This window comes from Molothrus aeneus, chromosome 13 (assembly GCF_037042795.1).
Source record: "Molothrus aeneus isolate 106 chromosome 13, BPBGC_Maene_1.0, whole genome shotgun sequence".
Taxonomy (NCBI): Eukaryota; Metazoa; Chordata; class Aves; order Passeriformes; family Icteridae; genus Molothrus; species Molothrus aeneus.
In genome coordinates this window covers 18,286,412-18,305,731 of record NC_089658.1, presented here as the reverse complement: position 1 = coordinate 18,305,731, position 19,320 = coordinate 18,286,412, and the positions used below count along the sequence as shown (strand labels likewise).

General features: G+C 47.4%; 1 protein-coding gene and 1 non-coding gene across 2 annotated transcripts; one reads left to right on the top strand and one right to left on the bottom strand.

The window, feature by feature from the left end:
* Nucleotides 1-438: 438 nt before the first annotated feature.
* On the bottom strand, nucleotides 439-17,934 carry RAB11A (RAB11A, member RAS oncogene family). The gene is made up of 5 exons (XM_066559111.1): nucleotides 17,801-17,934; nucleotides 9,911-10,106; nucleotides 8,811-9,004; nucleotides 7,792-7,872; nucleotides 439-2,120 (listed from the first exon to the last, which is right to left on the bottom strand). Exons 1-5 carry the CDS (start codon nucleotides 17,838-17,840, stop codon nucleotides 1,981-1,983), a joined length of 651 nt encoding a protein of 216 aa, XP_066415208.1. The 5' UTR covers nucleotides 17,841-17,934; the 3' UTR covers nucleotides 439-1,980.
* A 230-nt stretch (nucleotides 17,935-18,164) lies between these two features.
* On the top strand, nucleotides 18,165-18,236 carry TRNAQ-CUG (transfer RNA glutamine (anticodon CUG)). Its single transcript has one exon. It is a non-coding gene; the product is annotated as a tRNA-Gln (tRNA).
* Nucleotides 18,237-19,320: the final 1,084 nt, after the last annotated feature.

Here is a 19,320-nt window from a genome sequence, read left to right as displayed (position 1 = left end):
TTGGTGTTCATGGTCACAACACCCTGTTCAGGAGAGATCCCACCTTTCATCAGGACACCAGGCAGGATCCAAAGCTTCCATCATCTGCTGCAGAAGGCAGGAGTTTGTCTCCCACCGGATTTTCTTCCTCGCAGCAACATGGGGAAAAAAAACAGGTTTGTAAAAGTTATTCAGAGGTTTGAGAAGAGTGAACCCACAGAATTTTCTAAGCTTCAAAGCTTCCTGAAGCTGCCAAAGTGCCCTGGCTACAAACTGCAGCAGCCCCAGGAAGCTCAGAGCTGCTCTCAGGGAAGGCAACTGTGCTACACAACCTTTTCAGCTCCTTTTCCAGGGACACTTCCATTTCAGTGTCTTCTCACTGCCTCTTCCAAGAAGCTCATAAGGTAAAACCTTCAGGTCAAATCCCAATTCTCCCAAGAAGTGCACCCAACACCACAGTGAGTTGTCCCCTGTAATTCTTTATTAGAATCATGGATGAATATATTTTAAATCAATCTAAAAAAATAATGAATCAAAGTACAGTACATGCATAAAATACAAAGTAATTTACAAACAGATCAAAATAGCATCTTCAGAACTAATACCAGGAGGAGAAATGGAGTAAAAAACAAGAAGTGACCAACTACAGCAATGCCTTCCGTGTGCCTCACACATCATGAGCACCGCGAGACAGAAAGGTTGGGAACAGAACACAGCTGGAAGTGCCAATCACATCTGGATCTTCCAAGTGGGTCATATCAGAGTTTGAGAAACGTCCCCTACAATCAATGACTTCCCTGTAATTGTATAAATAACTGCAGGCATTTGCACAACAGGGAGTTCCTTTACATCCTGTGGGAATGCAGTGGCTGTGGCCCCCAGTGCCAGTGTCAGGCATGCTCAGGAACAGCACAGAGCGAGTGACAGAAGGCACAGTTCATGTATCCCTGAACAGGCAGATTGGACAGGATTGGCATGGAGCAACAGACCACAGGAGGAACACATCCAGACAGAAAACTCCAGAGGGTTTTGTAGAAGAACATACAGCAAACCACTGGAATAATTTAAAAATACTGGATCAACCAGAACTGAAAACTAAGGCCAGGTAGTGGAAGTTATTTATTCATCAACTCAAGCACTTGTATATATTAATATATGTGGCATGCATTAATAGATGTGATATGTAATACGTGCCAACACCCTCCAAGTCTGCGTCCCATGAAAGAAAAAAAAGGCATCCTCAAATGCTGATACCACCAGCACTGTGGAGGCCAAGCCTCCAGCAGCACAAAGATGCTGCAAGTTCCAGAGCTGGAGTGACCATTCCTCATGGACGTGGCTCCTGCATTCACTTCCTCCACAAGGGGCACCTCCGTGGGGTCCCAGCAGCTCTGCCTCACATCAACCTCCTCTGCAGCAGGTGCCAAACCACAGCACCTCACTCACGTGTAGCCAGAACTGCTGCTAACTGCTGCTTGTTCGCAAGAAATTCTCTTTTCTCCCCCATAATATCCTATAAAACTTCACTTGACAATCTGAAGATGTAGCCAAAAACATTTAACTTACAATAAAATTGCACTTCAGAGCTTCACCGAGCTTTAGATGCAGAATACACCTTAAGACAAGGAAAAATTATTCTGCCCAGAGAGATTTTCCTTGTTAACCTGACAGTAATTGCTTTGTGAGGAGCAGGATAATGTCTTCAAGTGCTCTCCAAAGGTGTCAGTGCTCTGACTAGTGGGCATCATGTTGGGAAGGGATCAGCTGAGTTCCAAACAATTTACTGAGCCCAAACCGACAGGTCGGTGTTGGGAAAATACTGCAGCCACATCCAAGTAAGAGATTGATAAACACTGAAATCAAAGTGTTTAAGACATGGAGAAATTAATGGAGAAGGAATAAGCAGTAACTAAACACAAGAATGTAACCACGAGAATTACAAATATATTTAAATCTTGGACCTGGGGAATATACACAGCCTTTTAGGAAAGAATGGGCAATTTATATATTCTGACAGCACTGCATCTTTGGTTTGTTTTCAGTGGTTGGAGGGACGTGGATGGGAACCACGTTGTTGCTTGGGGACATGTCATTCTCACGTCTGTCAGACATCTGCTTCTGGGAAACAATCCGATAGATCTCTGGAAGAGGAGAAAGAGCTGATCAATATGTGCACACCAGCAAAATGCCATCCAAGAGTTAAACCTGGGGGAAACCAGCCAGAGCTTTGCAATTACATAAGTAAAGCAATGAAGCTTCCACACAAAGTTCAATTGTGGTGTTTTCTAGATACAGCAAATAAAATCTATTTTTGCAACAGAAATTACTTTTTTTAACAACTGTTTTACTTTCCTTGAGATAAGAGTCAGTAAATGGACGGAATTCACAAATCTCCATGCTATGAATGAGAAACTATGTGCCCATCCATTCCTTCTGAAGGTTCTTAAGCTCCAAGGACACTGTCCAGGGACAAGGTCACATGTTTGCTGATGTATCCACAAACAGGATTAAAGGAAACCATTCCAGATTTCTCTCCTTGATAGGACTGCAAGGGCAATTTCTTCTTGCTGAGCACACCCATCATGTCTATCATATCCAAGCGGTGTTAAATCTTCAGAAAAGGTTGATTTGGGCCCAAAGGGCGAGACTCAGCCCCTGCAGCAGCACAGAAACCCTTTACAAAATGTGCTGTGTCTCCAGATGAAGAGATCCTTAACAGAGGAATCAGAGAGCATGGGATAAACACCTGCACCAAGAGCCTTGCCCTGTTGCTGGGGCTTGTCGTGGCTGATGGTGCTGCACAAAAACTCAGAGCAGCTCCAGCAGCACTTCAGCTGCACTGAGAGAGTAAAGCGTGTGTAGCACTTCACCCCCAGAAAGGAAACACAGGACACCAAAAATAGAACGTGGGGAACTCACTTGCAAATTTGAATTTGAAAACCATTAAAAAAATAAAAGCTTGCTAAAGCTCAGTTTTACAAAACCCCCAGGTCAAACTCAGAAGGAACAAGCTGTACATTAAAATGGCTTTTTCATATGCAGTCACGTACAGATCAGGTCATTGAGGCAACCAAACAAGAGCTGAACAGGTTAAAGGATTTTCTGATTTCACCCTTTCTCAAGCTTGCTCTTCTTTCCAACCATCTTACACATAAACAACCTCACAAGATAAGTGAAACCCATGAAACCAGGCCTTCAAAGCCACCTGCAGCCCAGTGTGTGAATGTGCAGACAGGGTCCAGCTTGGCCCCGTGGCAGAGCTCAGCAGAGCCCGTGTGTGGGGTGGGAGGAGCAGAGCTGGAGAAATCTGCTCTGCACCTTCAGGACAAGCTTCATGCTCAGGGCTGGCAGCCAGTTCACTCCCAGTGCAGAACAATGCCTGTTCCCATCAACAGGAAACGCCTCTGGCCACCTTTGTTACTGGGAATTCTCCGGCAGCACCTCCAGCAGCAGCAATCCTCAGTTTCACAGAGAATTTCCTGAACAAGCTCATACAAGTCCCTGATGTATGACACACTGGCTCCACCCCACCAGCCAGGACTCACACAGGGTGCCCTCTGTGTAACAGCCTCATCTGACAGCAAATATCAGCCCCAAAGCCTTAAAAATAATCTTAACAGCACCAATTCCCTTACTGATAATCTACTCCTGACTCTGGGAACATCTTCCTATGATCCTCACTTCCACAACCTCCCCAGCAGCCCTGCAAGTGAATCCACTGTCAACAGCCCCAAATTTGCTGCTACCTGCTGCTTCTTCCTCCTCTGCAGAGCAAAGCTTGGTGCAGCCAGAGCCTAAGTGCTGAAACCTGCCCTTCCCTGGTGAGCTGTGCTGCTGTGGCAGGGGAAGGGGAACAGCCCAAACCTGCTCTCACTGGGGCAGAATGCCCAGCAGCCAAGCCTGCACCGGAACTGCTGTGCCCCGAGAGCTCTGGGCTAATGAAGATGTGCCCTTTTTAATGAAGACACAGCACTCTGGGCTGTGCTCAGGAGCTGAATGAGATCTTATTAAGGGCACATTTAGCAGAATGCATCACTGCATAATAGGGAACTGTGAGAGACAGGCCTTGCACTGTGAGAGCTGGGAAAAAGAGACACTGCTGCCCAGGAGGAGCTGGGCCAGGCCTTGGCTGCTCAGCCTGCACTGGGGTTCCATTCATTTTCAGGTGTACAGAGGCAACAAAATAGAAAATCCCTCGATTTTTGGATGTTAATTCTCTGATGTTGTTTCCTTGGTGATGGGATTCCTTGGAGATGAAACCACGGCAGAATGCGGTGTGGGAACAGAGACAGCACAGAGCCAGGCTGGGAAGGGAGGCACACTCCAGTTTACTTTAAGGATGCTTTATCCTGCTGTGAATGCTCAGGGTGGCTGGGATCATAATACCAGTCTCTCTCATTTGCCAGATGATACAAAGCAGCTTTGTGTGCACAACAATCAGCCCTGGCAGTCTAGACATCTTGGAACAGAAGAATCTGGATAGGGACCATTACTCTTAAGTCACAGATGGGAAAGGTTCTCAAAACCTCATCTGGAATCCACAGCAGGACAGGAAGCCCACCACATGTATGATGCACCCCCTCTAAAAGTCCTCTATATATGGGAGAAGAAAGAAGAGCTTTTGTCCCTTATTCCACCTGTAGCAGTAGATCACATACTCGGGCTGTGCTACCGACACTGGATTCGTATTTCCCGTGGCCAAAGCCATCTACCCAAAGTGCTTGATCTGAGAATCCAGGAGTGGATAAGCTTAACAGGGACCCTGCTACACCTCCAAGGGAAGCACCTCCACCAACTTCCATCACTGTCTCAACCAGAGCAGCCTCGGGAGGGCTGGAAAGACAGGGGGGTTGCTACAGACCTTGCTCACAACACCCAGTTCAGGAGAGATCCCAGCAGCTGGGGAAAGGCTCTGAGCAGCCTGGGGTGTCTGGGGTGCAGTTCCCAGCACTGCAAATACCAGCAGGGCTGGTGCAGCAGCTCGTCCTGCCCCTTGTGTCAGCCAGCTCTGCTCGCAGCCGCCGGCAACGCCTGCTGGCTTCCCCAGCTTCCTGCTCCCAAGGACAGCCAGCATTCCACCCACAGGCACTGAGCTGGGAGGCAGCCCTGCCAAACACAGCAGCCAGCATTCTGCAGGGTGACTCCAAAAACCACATTCCTCAGATGACTGCCCCCCTCTTTCCTCCAAAGCAAGTCATTAAGAGAAAAAGCCAGCTGTGAAGTGAGCTCCAGAACAGCCCTCCTTAGCGTGCCAGTCACAGCCCAGCTGGAGCCAACCTGCTGCTCAGGCGCTGCTCACTGCACCTTTATCTCCCCCAAACAGGAGCCCTGTCTGGAGAGAGCACATGCCCACTAAGCACAAGTGTTTCTTCCAGCACACTGAACTGACCTCTCCTCACAAGGATCCTGTTCACAAACCCAAGAGCTCTTCACCCCAAACTCTTGTCACAGCAACACGCAGGCAATGCTGACATCCATGGAAAAGCAACAGCCTCAAGAATCTGTCAGAGCCCACCATGAGCAAGTTTTATCACCTGTTCACCCATTACAGACAGCTCTGCTTACAGACATGTTAAACCAGAAAAAAGAAATCAAACCTCCACAGACTAGAATCCAAACTCAATTCTGGAATAAAAGGTACTGTGGGAGGCACATGAGGAGAGCTAAAGAAAGCCCAGCTCCTGCCCAAGAGGTGAGGTGCTTCCCGTGGCAGCAGCAATGCACCCTTTGAGCATCACACAGCTCTGAAGGCAGCCCAGGGCACACAGGAAACTGCCCACCTCCCCAGTGTCTGAGAGAACAAACAGGCCAGCAGGAGATGGGGACTCTGAGGTGACCAGACTACGTGGCCATGACAGCCTGACAGCCACCTCACGAGGGCATAAACACTGCCTGATTTATCTGATGTTGTTTTATTAGGGCTGATGTGTGCATTAATTAACTGACCTGCATCTGAGAGCCCCAAACCCCCTGCAAACAGAAAGTGGGAGCAGCAGGACTTGTTCTACAAAACCCAGCATATCTGGCCAAATCTGACCTCAAAGTCAAGGTGTTCCTGAGAGAAGGGCTACCAAGGATGTGGGCATAGAGAAAAAGTCTCAGGTTTTGGCACTGACAAGTGAGCAATGTCTTTCTCCTGAAAAGAGAAAAATCCATGCCCAAATTCATGTGCATTTTTGACAGGACTGCCTTTAGGCATGTAAAGGAAACAGGAAATGCAGCAGGCATCCCAACACCTCTGCATTCAGCCACTCCTTAGTCATCCACCCTCTGATGGCACTGGCAGTTTGTCATGCAGGGAACAAATGTGTGAGCTAACAGAATTCTTTCTTTTTGAAACAAATTTGTGCAATGCTGGAATTACAACCGAATGACTACACTGAAGTTAAAAGGGAACCACATGGTTCAACCAAAAAGGAAACAAAGTTCTTTATCCATCTAACACAAACACACTTTTAGCTGGTATCTGCACAGGAGCACTACTGCTTAGGAACCCAGGGTAAGAACACAATAGAGTCAGAACTGTCAGAGGCCTCTTACAACTCAGGATGAAACAAGAAACAGATGGACACAGGCAGCTAATACCCCAGTAGCCTAACACCTCTCTCCACTGCCAGGCTGTCCATAAAGCATTTCAAACAACTGAAGAAATGCTACAGGATTGATACTTTTACTACAGTAAATAACCTCCTAGCTCTAGCCTCACATGCATGTTCCAGTATAGCTAGCAGGACCTTTCTGGTGTGTTTTTAAAGGAATGTCTAAATTAGGTGCCAAAGAGGAGAAGTAGTTCAGAACTAACTAGGTGTCACTGTCACAGCAACCAGATCTGATTTACAGACAGTTTGGAAGTGGGGCCACTGCTCATACCAAGCACATCACGTAGCCTGGCACATGCTACACTGGGAAGGAGGGACTTCAAATTTGCAACTGGAAAACATTTTGGAGGCAGTTGGAGAAAACAAGAAACTGCCTGGCACATCTAGAACAGAGACACAGCAAGCAAAGGAGTGTCTCGGATGTTTTGAAAACAGACTAGAGCATTTGCCAAAGCTGAGAATTATGAAAACTCCAAAACCAGAGGCCACAGTGTCCCACTGTGCCCTGGCTGCTCAGAAATGCAGAAGCCTCATGACAGTGAGTGACTTCCACACCAATTTGTGAATTCCTACCCCGCTTTTACAAGCCAGGCTTAAGTTAAGGTTCTCCAAATTGAGTGTCTCAGTTTTAACAAGTTTTGCCTACCTAAACAAGGCTTTAAACAAAAAGGAAGTACTTTATTCAGAGAGCATAAAAATGCAGCACTGGCTGCTGTCACATGTTACATAGGCCAAAAGTCCAGGCAGGACTATTAAATGCAACAACAGCAACTCCTGCAGCTCAGGAGTCACTGTGTCTCAAAGGAAGGATCTCTGCTCTTTCATCCCTTTTTCCTTGGCAACTGCCATGGTCACCATTAAAGGTGGAAACAAACTGGACTGACTTCTCCTTGATAAACAATTCTCACTTGATGCCAGCATGAGACAATTCCCTCCCGTGGGCACTCCCTGTAATGGGAGACGGAAACTGAAACACAAACCAGGCTGACAAGAAACCCGGGGCAGATCAAAGTGAACAAGGATTCATTCCCCAGTTCAAGGCTGGCCTTTCAACTGTGACTCTTTGAAACTGGACTCCAAATCTTATGGCTAATGAAGAATGATTAAATAGCAACATTTTAAACACTTTATAGGCAAAGAAATGCCTATTTGCATCATATCTGAGCAGCCTTCTGCCCTTCCCCCTTGAAGCACAAAGCCCTGGATGACTCACCTGTCAGAATAGTCTGGAAAGCTGCTTCCACATTTGTAGAGTCTAAAGCAGACGTCTCGATAAATGACAAACCATTCTTCTCTGTGTGGACAGAAATACTATAATTAGAGAGGTACAGCACATATCTGTTTCCCATCTGGAAAAGCTTCTGTACCAGATAATATTTGTAGTGTTCCTGATGAGACATCCAGGTATCAAGAGAAAGTAAAACAAGTTGTGGGGTTTTCCCCCTTAAGTGATGGGAAAGTGACACCACCCAACACCAACACTAGAATTTACACCCACTCCCAAGCACAGGTATCAGCCCAATGCTGTGTTACTTAAAGGCACATTTTCCTGCATCACTGAAAGGGATAAACTGTTGCAGTTTCTCGGTGTGAGAAAGTTTTTGAGATTTTCTTCAACCTCATCAAGTTTCTCCACCTCCCACCTGTTAATATATCACAGCAGATTATTTAACAGGAATTGAGCAGCAGGGGGAATGACACTCCTCCAGCTGCAGGCAGGGATCCTCACTGGCCATAAACTCTGCCAGTGAAGCTACAGCAAACTTTAATGTGAGGAACCCAGCTACACTCCTGGATGAAAGAGACTGGGCCTGAACCAAAGCTTACAGAAACTAGAACTACTGTTCACAGATCTTAATTACATAACAAAAGTCAGAGAGCCAGTTTAATGGAAGTGTTCAGCCACAGGCACCTGTGTAAGGCTGCAGGTCAGCTGGGACACTGCAGGCAATGCTACCACCACACAAGAAACTCAAACCTAAAGCCACAGGCACAGTTTCTGCAAGACAAACAGTGCCCAGCCAGGAGAATAAATCTGGTTTAAGATGTTCAGGTGCCTCTGGGTGATTCTTCAAACAACATGCATGTTCTACAAGATCTGTTTTCTGACTGAATGTGACATGTGACACTGAGGGACACGACCAGCTGCAGGTTTTTTCCTCCTACCCACACCCTCCCCAGGCCAGGTGGGCAGGTCCCCAGCCAGCAGCAGGGAATTCCTGAGCTCCCCACCTGCGAAAGCCCTGGCCTCGTCGGTGGGGACGGCCCTGAGGTGGCGCAGGTCGCTCTTGTTGCCCACCAGCATGATGACGATGTTGCTGTCGGCGTGGTCCCGCAGCTCCTTCAGCCACCGCTCCACGTTCTCGTACGTCAGGTGCTTGGCGATGTCGTACACCAGCAGCGCCCCCACGGCCCCCCGGTAGTACCTGGGCACAGGGGACAGCCAGACAGACACTGTCAGGTCACAGGAGGCTGTGCCATAGTGGGGAGCAGCTCTGGCTAGGCCAGCTATGCAAACAGTGCCCAGGGCAATTCCCCAGGGCCATGGGACAGGACAGGGAAGCGGAGCAGCGGACGGAGTTACGCCACAGGGCCAGCTCAGAGTCTGGGAGAGAGGTAAACCCCATGGCTCTGGGGAAACCCTGCACCCCAGACATGAAACTCTGAGCTCTGTGAGAAGCTGCTGTCAGCTTCCACCTCTGATCCACTCCTGAAAATTCTCCCCCACCCATCACTGTGGGTGCAGCACAGGCCCAGAGTGATAAGGAGACTGTAGAGTGACTCACTGGGTCATAAAAATGTCAGCGTGATCTACTCCCTTTACCAAAGGGCACAGCTCCTTTCAAGTGAGAGCCACAGCAAAAGGAAACAGGCTGTGCTCCCCCACCCCACAGTTCCCTCCAGCTCTACTGAAATCCAGCTTTTGCTATGCTGGTTTTTAACAATCAAACAAGCACACAAGTGAGCAGTCTTTCCTGGCTGCTACAGGAAGGTTTCTGCTCTTAGGTTACCACTGATAAAACAACCAGGAACACTGATATTCCTTTATCATTCACTTCCATGGAAATGAGTCTCTCAAAGCTCTTGCATTCTAAACTTGAAATGCTCCCAGCTACGTGTCACGAGAGCACTGCAAAGGAAATCAGTCTGTGCAGGAACACACCAGATCGAGTTTCTGGGCTGAATAATATTTAACCTTCCCACCACCAGAGGTTGTGGGTATTACCCAGTAAAACACTAACACCCCTGTTTGCAGTTGGTGAGGAACTGGAAGGGCCCAGAATTGCCCTCCTCAGCCCAAGCTTGTCCTCAGCCACCCGGGCTGCACTTACGCTGAGGTTATGGCTCGGTATCGCTCCTGCCCCGCTGTGTCCCAGATCTGAGCCTTTATTGTCTTCCCATCCACCTGGATGCTCCTCGTTGCAAACTCCACTCCAATGGTGCTTTTGCTTTCCAAGTTAAACTCATTGCGAGTGAATCGAGACAGAAGGTTGCTCTTGCCTACTCCAGAGTCTCCAATAAGTACAACTGCAAGACAAAAATTTTATCAGGCTCAGACTCCAGATGTAGATGACACATTGAAAATCACACGCAAGAAATATTTCTTTTAAAGAATGAAGCATGAAGGAAAAGAATGGCAACGGCACCATCCTTGTCATGGATCTGCTGTCCAAATCTCAGTGTTTCTGGAAAACCAGAGCTGCCACATTCACCAGCATTTTGAACAGGTGTTAGGCTTAACTTTCAATGGTTCTATTTCAGCCTCCTTTGACCAGCATGGAACAACATTCTTCTTTTAGGAACAATACACATGGCTGTCACTGCAAACATTGGTGACCTTAAACAATACTAGAACTAAAAACCAAAACACAAACCCTACAACCACACAAATGAAATCTGCTTTGCTGAAGAAGTCCAAAACACAGGGCAAGCAGCAGACTCTGCTTTCACTTTACACTCCTCAAGCCTCTGCAGAAGAGAGGTTCCCCACTATAAACTAAGGTTTTCAGGCAGAAAACTTTGTGAATGAAAAGAGAACCAAACCAAAGAACCCCCAAAGCCACCATCACCCTGCCAGCCAGTTTGAAACGTCTGCTGAGCCACAGCTCTCTGCCCTTCTGCAGTCCCCACTGCTGCCGTGGCTCCTGCACACATCAGGCCACAGACTGAAACTGCTCAAAAAAGCTGCCAGGGGATTGCTGAGCCTCACAACTGGATCCACCATTCCCTGGCTCAGCTTGACTCATTCCAGCACCAGTGCCAAGCAAACTAATTGGAAGGATTCAGCTATGCTTGACAAGAGACTGACAGAGGGTTCAAAGTCCAGTTCCTGCAGGAAAAACAGGATCACGAGGATTCACTGCATTATCTGGTAACACTGAGTTGAAAGATGCAAGTTGAATTGTAACTTAAAACTCAGTACCAAGAGGCAGAACAGTGGATGAAATGTGCTCACAACCAGAGTCACGTTGGGTGATCCTATGGCCTTTAAGATTCCCAACCAGTAGAGAAGGAAAGGGAAGAAAAATAAGAAAAAATCATTGAGAAGAAAGGCCAATAATGAAGTTCAGCAGTGAATCAACACCAGTTCAAGCAAAAAAGTGCACACTCAGTTGACAACAAACATTGTGTCTTTGTTTAATTACATAAACAATTACTTGCTCAGTAACACACATCATTAACTGTTAAGACACCACAACACAGTTAAAGATTCTGCGTGGTACAAGGAAGCACCGAGTGCACCAAACACACTCAATGGCACAAACCCCCCGTGGAGCTCAGTCTAGCAGCAGAAACACTCCCATCTGCTGCTGCAGCCCTCTGCAGCTTCTGTTTAAATAATGCAGAGCAATTCTTTGCTCCGACTGGAAGGGCAGAGCAGCACCCTTTAAACTCCCTCCATAAATGAAAATTGCAGAAAATGTTGGCTTCAAGCACAGCCTTGTGCAGAATACTTCATCAAAACAAACATCTCCCCAGCTGCCCGTGCCAGCTGACTCAGCACGCAGCCGGCCAAGCACAGGAGTTGCAGAAAGCACCCTCTGTTAACTTCTCCTGTGTAGGAAGATCACAAGTGCAGGTAGGTGGCAAGGTCCTGTGCTAAATGCAAACAGGAGTCTGCTTTCTCACATGCCAGGTCACTGCTGAACAGCTCTGCTGGCACAGAGATGCTACATCCCGATAAACCCAGTGCAGGGGACAGGGCACCACTTGCATCACCACCCCTGGCACACAGCCACAGCTTTCCTCTGCCACTGGCCAGTCACTTCTTCAACACTGTTTTGGCAGGTTTGGACCATGGGTTTAGATGACATCATGTTTGTATTCACTGGGACACACAACAAGTTCCTAGGAGGGAAAGGCTGACAGCTCCCTTTGCACAGCTCAGTCCTGCTATCACCCAGCAGTGGCCAGAAGCTCCTCCAAGCAAGAAAAGCAATCCATGTTCACCATTTCCTTTTCCCAATAGGATGCATCATATACCTGTTAAGTATTCCCTCAAACCTGTTCTTGTAGTTCAGTGCAATGCCCACCTTTAAATCATTTAACAATAGAGGGATCCCTTTAATTCCTCTGCCAGGTTTTTTCCCTTACCGTGTCTGAATCCCACACTGCTTATGTTCTGAAGGGTTTCCAGCACCAGATTAATGTGTCCCAATTATAAGGGGAAAATAATACCTTCCTCCTTGAAGTCAGCTATTTCCTCTACTTAATTGGGCCATTGCAGCTCCTCTTGAACACAGGCACGAGGACAGCTTGGAATGTCAGCAGGCGCCTAAGACTCCTCACACCTTCTGCATTTCTGCCAGTCTGGGTAAGTACCACTCTTTAAATAAAATGATGAACTGAAACAGTTCTAACAGCCACTTAGGTTGTGTTATTAATTTCAGTTTTGCTTTCCTTATCAAGCCATGTTTTGATATTTTATACTACACCATGTTCCCATGTATTACATTCTTAACATAGAAATGCAGTAGGAATGACCCTGGATGGCCAAGTCCCATACTAAACACCCCAAGCAAACAGGTCCTAGGAGGGAAATGATGTTATCTAGGCCATGATAAAGTTAATTTTTCCTGCACATTGTCCCTTTCATTGGGCTTTCCTTCCAGAAACTCACTCCTAATAGCTAGAAATTGCCTTCTGATTTTCAGAAGGAATTAGTGGTCAGCTGATGGTGGTGTCCATGTGCCAGCATTCTCCATTAGCTCATTAGTGTCTTCTCCCAGTGGTGTTTTGGCTGGGGTATTTACAGAAAGCAACCACAGCTTGTCCGGGCTTTGCTGTATTTGCTAAATACAAAAACTTGTCAAATGGTTCCATATAAACACATTGTTCATTTCCCCAAACACCTTCCCTACAAGCTTTTCAAAATCTTTTCAGCACAGTGAATACTGCACACCTTGTTCTAAGCCAGATCTCCCTGTGATGCAGACAAGAATTTCAGTATTTCCATCGCTGTGTGTTAGGCACACCTGGAGCTGGAATTATTTCTCCTGACCATTTCACCTTGATGGCTCTATCTGCCTGTCATCAGACCTAATTGTTCAGCTTTAAGTTGGCAAACTTTTACTTTACCAGAGTCCAAGTCCTCAGGGATAAACCCTTATATCCCAAATCCCAGCTTATCTGGAGGATCACAGTCCTCATCTGCACACAGCTCTTTCAGTGCCACTCTCCCACTTCCTCTGTCCCACCCAACTTGCATCACCCATAAATTCCTTTTCTACATCAGCACTGGAAGGAGGAAGGTCTGGAGGAAACATTTTAGCCAGTTCAGCCACAAGACCCAGTCCTGACATCAATCAATAACCAGCTGTGGAGCACCACCTCCCTCACAGGAGCAGCACCTTAGGAAGTTGCACAACCAAGGAAAATTGTACTGGCACATTTGAAAGTCATGGAAATAATCTCCCAGCCCCAAGTGACTGATTTAGTGGTGGGACAGTTCAATACTTGCAACCAGTGCTTTCAATCAATGCATTAGACTTTCTATAGCATTTACTACCCCAAACATTTAAGACAAGCATACAAGCATTCAGTGGAGAGAGAAAAAAAAAGTGTGAAGTCCACAGTTCTGTATGATATATATATAATATATATATATTATATATATATATTCACTCTGTAATTCCAGATTTATTTCTGTATAAGACCAAAATAAGAACTCAATTTCCCATGCTGCATGAGAAGCAATTTAGAGAACTATGTCAAGAAAGGATTATTAATTTTTCACCAACATTCCAGCTCACTCACACAATTTTTATTTCTGTAAAACCTCTAAGTTTAAATTTTCAGAAAATATTTTAATCATCTCATTAAATATGAGATCAGGTTGAAAATAGAGTCCAGCAGCACTAGCTTCTGTTGTCTGTGGCAAAAGTTATTGCACAAGTCACATATTACATGATCTAGGACAAGTACAGCAGCACAAGGAAATCACCATGTCTGAAACTTGTCTCTGCACTGAGCTCTGCTATTAAGAGACATATCCATAAAAAGCTTGGACATGTCTTCATGATCCCCAGAAGAACCTGCTGATGGATTCCTCTCCCTGCCCACTTCAGCTGGAGTTTGAAGGGCATGTGTGAAAAATGACTTGATCCTACACATCATAGCTGGCCATAAACCCAACATGGTCATCACTGATTTTAATCACCTTCCTCAGCTGTACCCCATTTTATTCATTCTTTTTCTGTCAACAAGAGAGCTGGCACCCCAGAGGCCTCTGGGGCAGGGATTACCCTCCATACAATCAGTACCAGCTCCCAACAGCTCTGCAGTAAATGGCTGCACCAGCAGCTTTGCTGCAGCACCAAAGTGCCTCCACATCTGAGGCAGTGAAAGCCAAGGGCTTCTACCACTGTCAAACCAATAAATGTCATGCAACCACACGTTTATCTAAAGACACAAGTAAAAATGTGTCTTCTAAACCCCAAACCAGCAAGCTGGTTCGGTTTCAGAGCATTTCCTCAATATCAAAGGGAGAAGTTGGAGAAATGAACATGATGCAAAAGCAGAAAGCTGAAGCTGGAGTTTTTCCTAGCAGTAAACTGAACATCACCACAAGTCAGGTCTATGACATGAGCCTGCCCCAAATCCAGAGTCCTAGATGGTCCAGGTGCAGACAAAATCATCCTAAGCTTTGTCCATAGAAAAACATCTCAACATCTTCTACAAGTGAGGGTTCCTTTGATAACTGCTCGTTTATTGCAAGCACATTGATCAAAAAGAGCAACAGGTTCCTGTGCTAAAGCCAGGCTTAATTTATTAAGTAATAAAGTAATATCTTTATATCATTATTATATTTTCCTCCTACTAAAATTAGAAAAAGATTTCTATGAACTGGACTTCATAGGCCTTGTGTTTCCTCAGGGGCCATTCTGGAACCAGCAGGCACTGCTCTCAGCCAGACCCCAAAAGTATGGAAGGATACAAAGACTGGAAGCTGGACAAGAAGAATTTAACAGGAACTGCTTTTTTCCAAGCTAGGCTTACTCTTTCCTATATGCTGAAGTGTTGCAACATAGTCAGGAGAAGTGTATTTTGTAACAGGTCCCTGGATTTAACCATCCAGCAGCACAGGTGGGCTCAGCTTACACCCAGCAGCAGAGTCAGCCAGATTTCAACACAGCTGCAGTCAGGGGCTGACAGGACAAAACCAGAGGTCTCACAAACAGAAACGTGGCAGTTCAGCCCAGGAGCAGTAAAACACAGCCAGACTAGAGAACATCACACGATTGTTTTAACCAGGTCAAACTCTGAACTCAGTCCCACCAGCCTATTCATACAGTCCCTTCATAAACCCAGAAATGTCCTGCTGGATGAAGTGTCCTGACAGACCAACACCCAGAGTCTGACTCCAAATAAGCGATGTCCAAAAACCATGACATGTATCACAACAAACAGGCTGATCTCTGTCCTAGCCAGCCCCTGCACCTTCAAATAAGCAATGCCTTCAGACTACCCATCACACTGACATGCCCCAAACAAGATCTTCTTGCTTCTATGAATTTGTGCAGGCTTTCAAATGCATTTATAATATGCATGGCAATGCACCACTCCAAAATTTGCATACACACCTGAGGGACTTTGTCCTTTTGCTTTCACCCGCTGCCCAATAAAAGAAGCATTACAGATATCCAGAGAAATTATGACAAACAGGAGATACTTTCCCTATTTGCCCTTATCACTCACTGTTTAAATTTTAATCAAGCTGTACATCAGTTCAATGTAAGGGCTATGAATCCATTACGTCTCTTTTCTGATTATTTTGATCCCTTTCTCCACCTTTTCAGTTCTAGAACATCCCTTTCAAAATGGATATGTCTGTCATGCCTACATTTCACCTCAGTTCCCAAGATGCTCATGTCTCAAATTCAAACACTGACTTAACATTGTCCCCAAGTTCCCTTTTCCTTTCCCAAAAGATTTACCTATCCCTTGCCTTTTTGACCAGTGCCTGGCAAGGAGACATTCAGTTCAGAGACCTACTTGCAATAATTTCCAGATCATTCCAGAGTGGTGACAGCTTGTTTAGAACAACCATCACCTCTGGGAAGTTACAAAAGTTTCCAGGGTTTTATTACTTTGCATTTTTGTGTTATTTCAGCTGCCACATCAATCCCAGTTAAGTGGCATTGCATCAACTTCCTGCAGTTCACTTTAGGCTGGAAAAACCCAAATCATTTATCTTCACAACAGCATTTTCACAGCATTCCCTGCATCCCCAACAGCTTCTATAAACCAAGCTAAACAGAAAAAGCTTTAGCAAAGGCAATTAATTAATTCAGCTTTGCACCTCTCCCTATAACTGGATTCCAACTTTATTTTTCCCCACTATAAAAGGAAGCAGGCCAAATGAAAGATAGGAGCTCTCCCAACAAACCCTGTGTCACTGATGCTCCCAGGCTTTCACAGCTAAAACATTAATTACAGGCCCACTGACAGAACTGCATGAACAAGGGTAATTCAATGGCTTTGATAACCTGCACACAAGATCCTACAATAACATTGCCTGATGCCATTAAACCAGTGGTCAGCACGGTCCTTGCCAGGGCTGCAAGCTGAGAAAAGAGCCTGTTCTGGAACTTCCTGATTTGATTTCCATAGCAGTGCAGATGACTGATTTATAAGTAGGAATAATGCCACTTTCCACACACAGTTGGATAAAACAACCAACAACAAAAACAATGTTATTCCTCAAAGTTATTACAGGAGCTTAAAGGTACAGGAAAAAACATCAGTGTTTTCCTTTACCTTCACGATGACAAGCAAAGGGTCTCTCACCCTTACAACAAACAAGCAATGCTCTTAATCCTAAATTCAAATTTACAATAACACATCACACTAAACAACGACCTTTTTACACTACTTTGCTTGCTTTTCCAGTGGGATTTAAAAAACTGGATAGTGAACTTTCAGAACGTCAGCACTTCTGTACACATTTCACAGCGGGCTACATGAACCTGTCCAGCAGGCTGGTGTTTTACTCTGCAGGGAGGGAAAATTGAGTATTTAACAACGACCTGGAAGGTTTTAACCCAACTGGGCACTGCATGGCAGACTGGAGGGGCATCAGCCCTGGAAAACAAGGAATTCCTGCCCTGCCCTGGTGGAGCCAGGACAGAGCAAGGCTAGGCTGGGCAGGGCTTGGAACAACCTGGGATAGTGGAAGGTGTCCCTGCCCATGGCAGGGGGTGGAACGCGATGAGGGCCCTTCCCACCCAAACCATTCCATGATTCCAGGAACATTTTATGATCTCTGGGTGTGGAGCAGCAGGGACATTCACTCCTCGCCAAGGGCTCTGAACACAGAAGGCAGCAAGGACTACGTGATTAAATTAGCGCATCATCTACCAATGCTGAGGATATCTCACCCACTCTAAAGCTCTATTTAACAGCTAGAAAGGGTTCTTATCAACCTTGACGAGTCCTTATCAGCCCTGGGCATCCTTCCTGGCGATCTCCGCTCGCCATCCCGCAGACCGGCCGCCGCCTCAGCCGGTGCCCGGGGCAGCCTCGGACCGGCGCTGACACCAAATCCCCGCTCTCAAACCCGGCCCAGAGCTGACATTTTGGGCTGAGGGAGGGACACCCGAGCGGGGCCCGGAGCGTTCCCCCCACCCGCCGGGCCCCGCGTGAGGGAGCGGCCCCGGCCCCGGCCCCGCCCGCGGGCCCCGCTGCTCTCCCGCCCGCCCGCCGGGCCCTGCCCGCCTCACCTTTGAAGAGATAATCGTACTCGTCGTCGCGGGTGCCCATGGCGGGTGGCGGAGGAGCGGGACCGGGAGCGGAGCGGAGCGGGGCCGGACCCTCCCTGCAGCCGCCGCAGCTCTTCCGCCCTCCGCGCTCCGCCCGCTCGCCCGCCCACAGGCGCTTCCGGGGCAGCGGCGCCGCCGCACGACCGCGCCCGGGGCAGCGCCGCGGCCGCGCCCTCAGCGGGGTTAAAGCGAGCGGGGGTCCCGCCCGGCCCCGCGGCCCCTCAGCACTGATCCTCCCTCCGGTACCCCCAGGGAGAATGGTCATGCGGAAGAAGGGGAGCGGTAGAAGGAACTAGAGGCGGCCGGGAGAAACTGGTTGCAGAGCGGTTCCATGGTGTAATGGTTAGCACTCTGGACTCTGAATCCAGCGATCCGAGTTCAAATCTCGGTGGAACCTGAATCTTTTCTTCCCCCACTTCGTTTTTTTTTTTTTTGGCTTTGTGTGCCCAAACGATGCCCGGGATTCTCTGAGCTGCCCGAGCGAGTCCGTGTGCCCAACACAGATTTCTATAGCCCTTACCACTACACTGCCTCCTGTGAGGAGCAAGGACAATGCCCGGGCACGCTCCATCCAGCATATCTGAGCCTCTTCCAAACAATGGGTGGACACACTGAGCTCCCAGGAGTCCTGTGCCCAGGTGATGGATGGGCATGCTCTGAGCTCCCCGGGCCTCTTCACACACTGTGATGATCTCACCTCACTTCTTGCCTGGGACTCACCAACCTTAATCCCCATCATGGGGTGGGTGCCCTTCTCCTGCCTCCATGGGCAGGCACGGCCTCACCCCAAAGCCACCCACAAGCACAGGCAAGCTTGGGGTTGGTTGGTGGGAAGTCCCCCAGATCTCTCCTGTCTCACAGGTCTCACAGATCTCTCCTGTGAACTGAGCTGAGAGGCAAATGAGCTTGTGGTGGAGATATCAGAGAGGCCAACAAGCTCTTTCAGCTAATGAGGTGCAGAGGCCATGAGCACAGGCCCCTTTCCCACTGCCACCCTTGCCCACCCTGCTTCTCCCTTCCCAAAAGGTTGTCCAGTTCCCCTTGTCTGCCCCTGTGCCATGGGAGACACCAACTTTGTCGTCAGCTTCTCCTGGTGCAGGCTTGAGATCTAAACAACAGAAGACAAAAATAGCACTTGTGTCCAGATGATTAAATGGAATCCCTTAAAACTGCTCTTCTCCCACCAGCCTGCCCTCAGCAGCAGCACGTTTGCCATCACTGCAGTCAGTGGCTGTGTCATCATTCCTGTGTGTGGAAAGTAACCCCAGGGCATGGGCAGCAGTTCTGTGCATCAGTTACCGTCTGCTGGCACCATAACGAGCCAGAATGTGATCCTCTGCATTTAAAGATAAATACTTCATGCTGCCTCAGAGCTGCTGAGTGGGGAAAACAAAGCATTAATAACAAAGACACCTGATGTGTGACCACAGTGTCTCCCTCCACAGGAGGACAGAGGCTCCCCAGGAGCATCGGGAGCATCA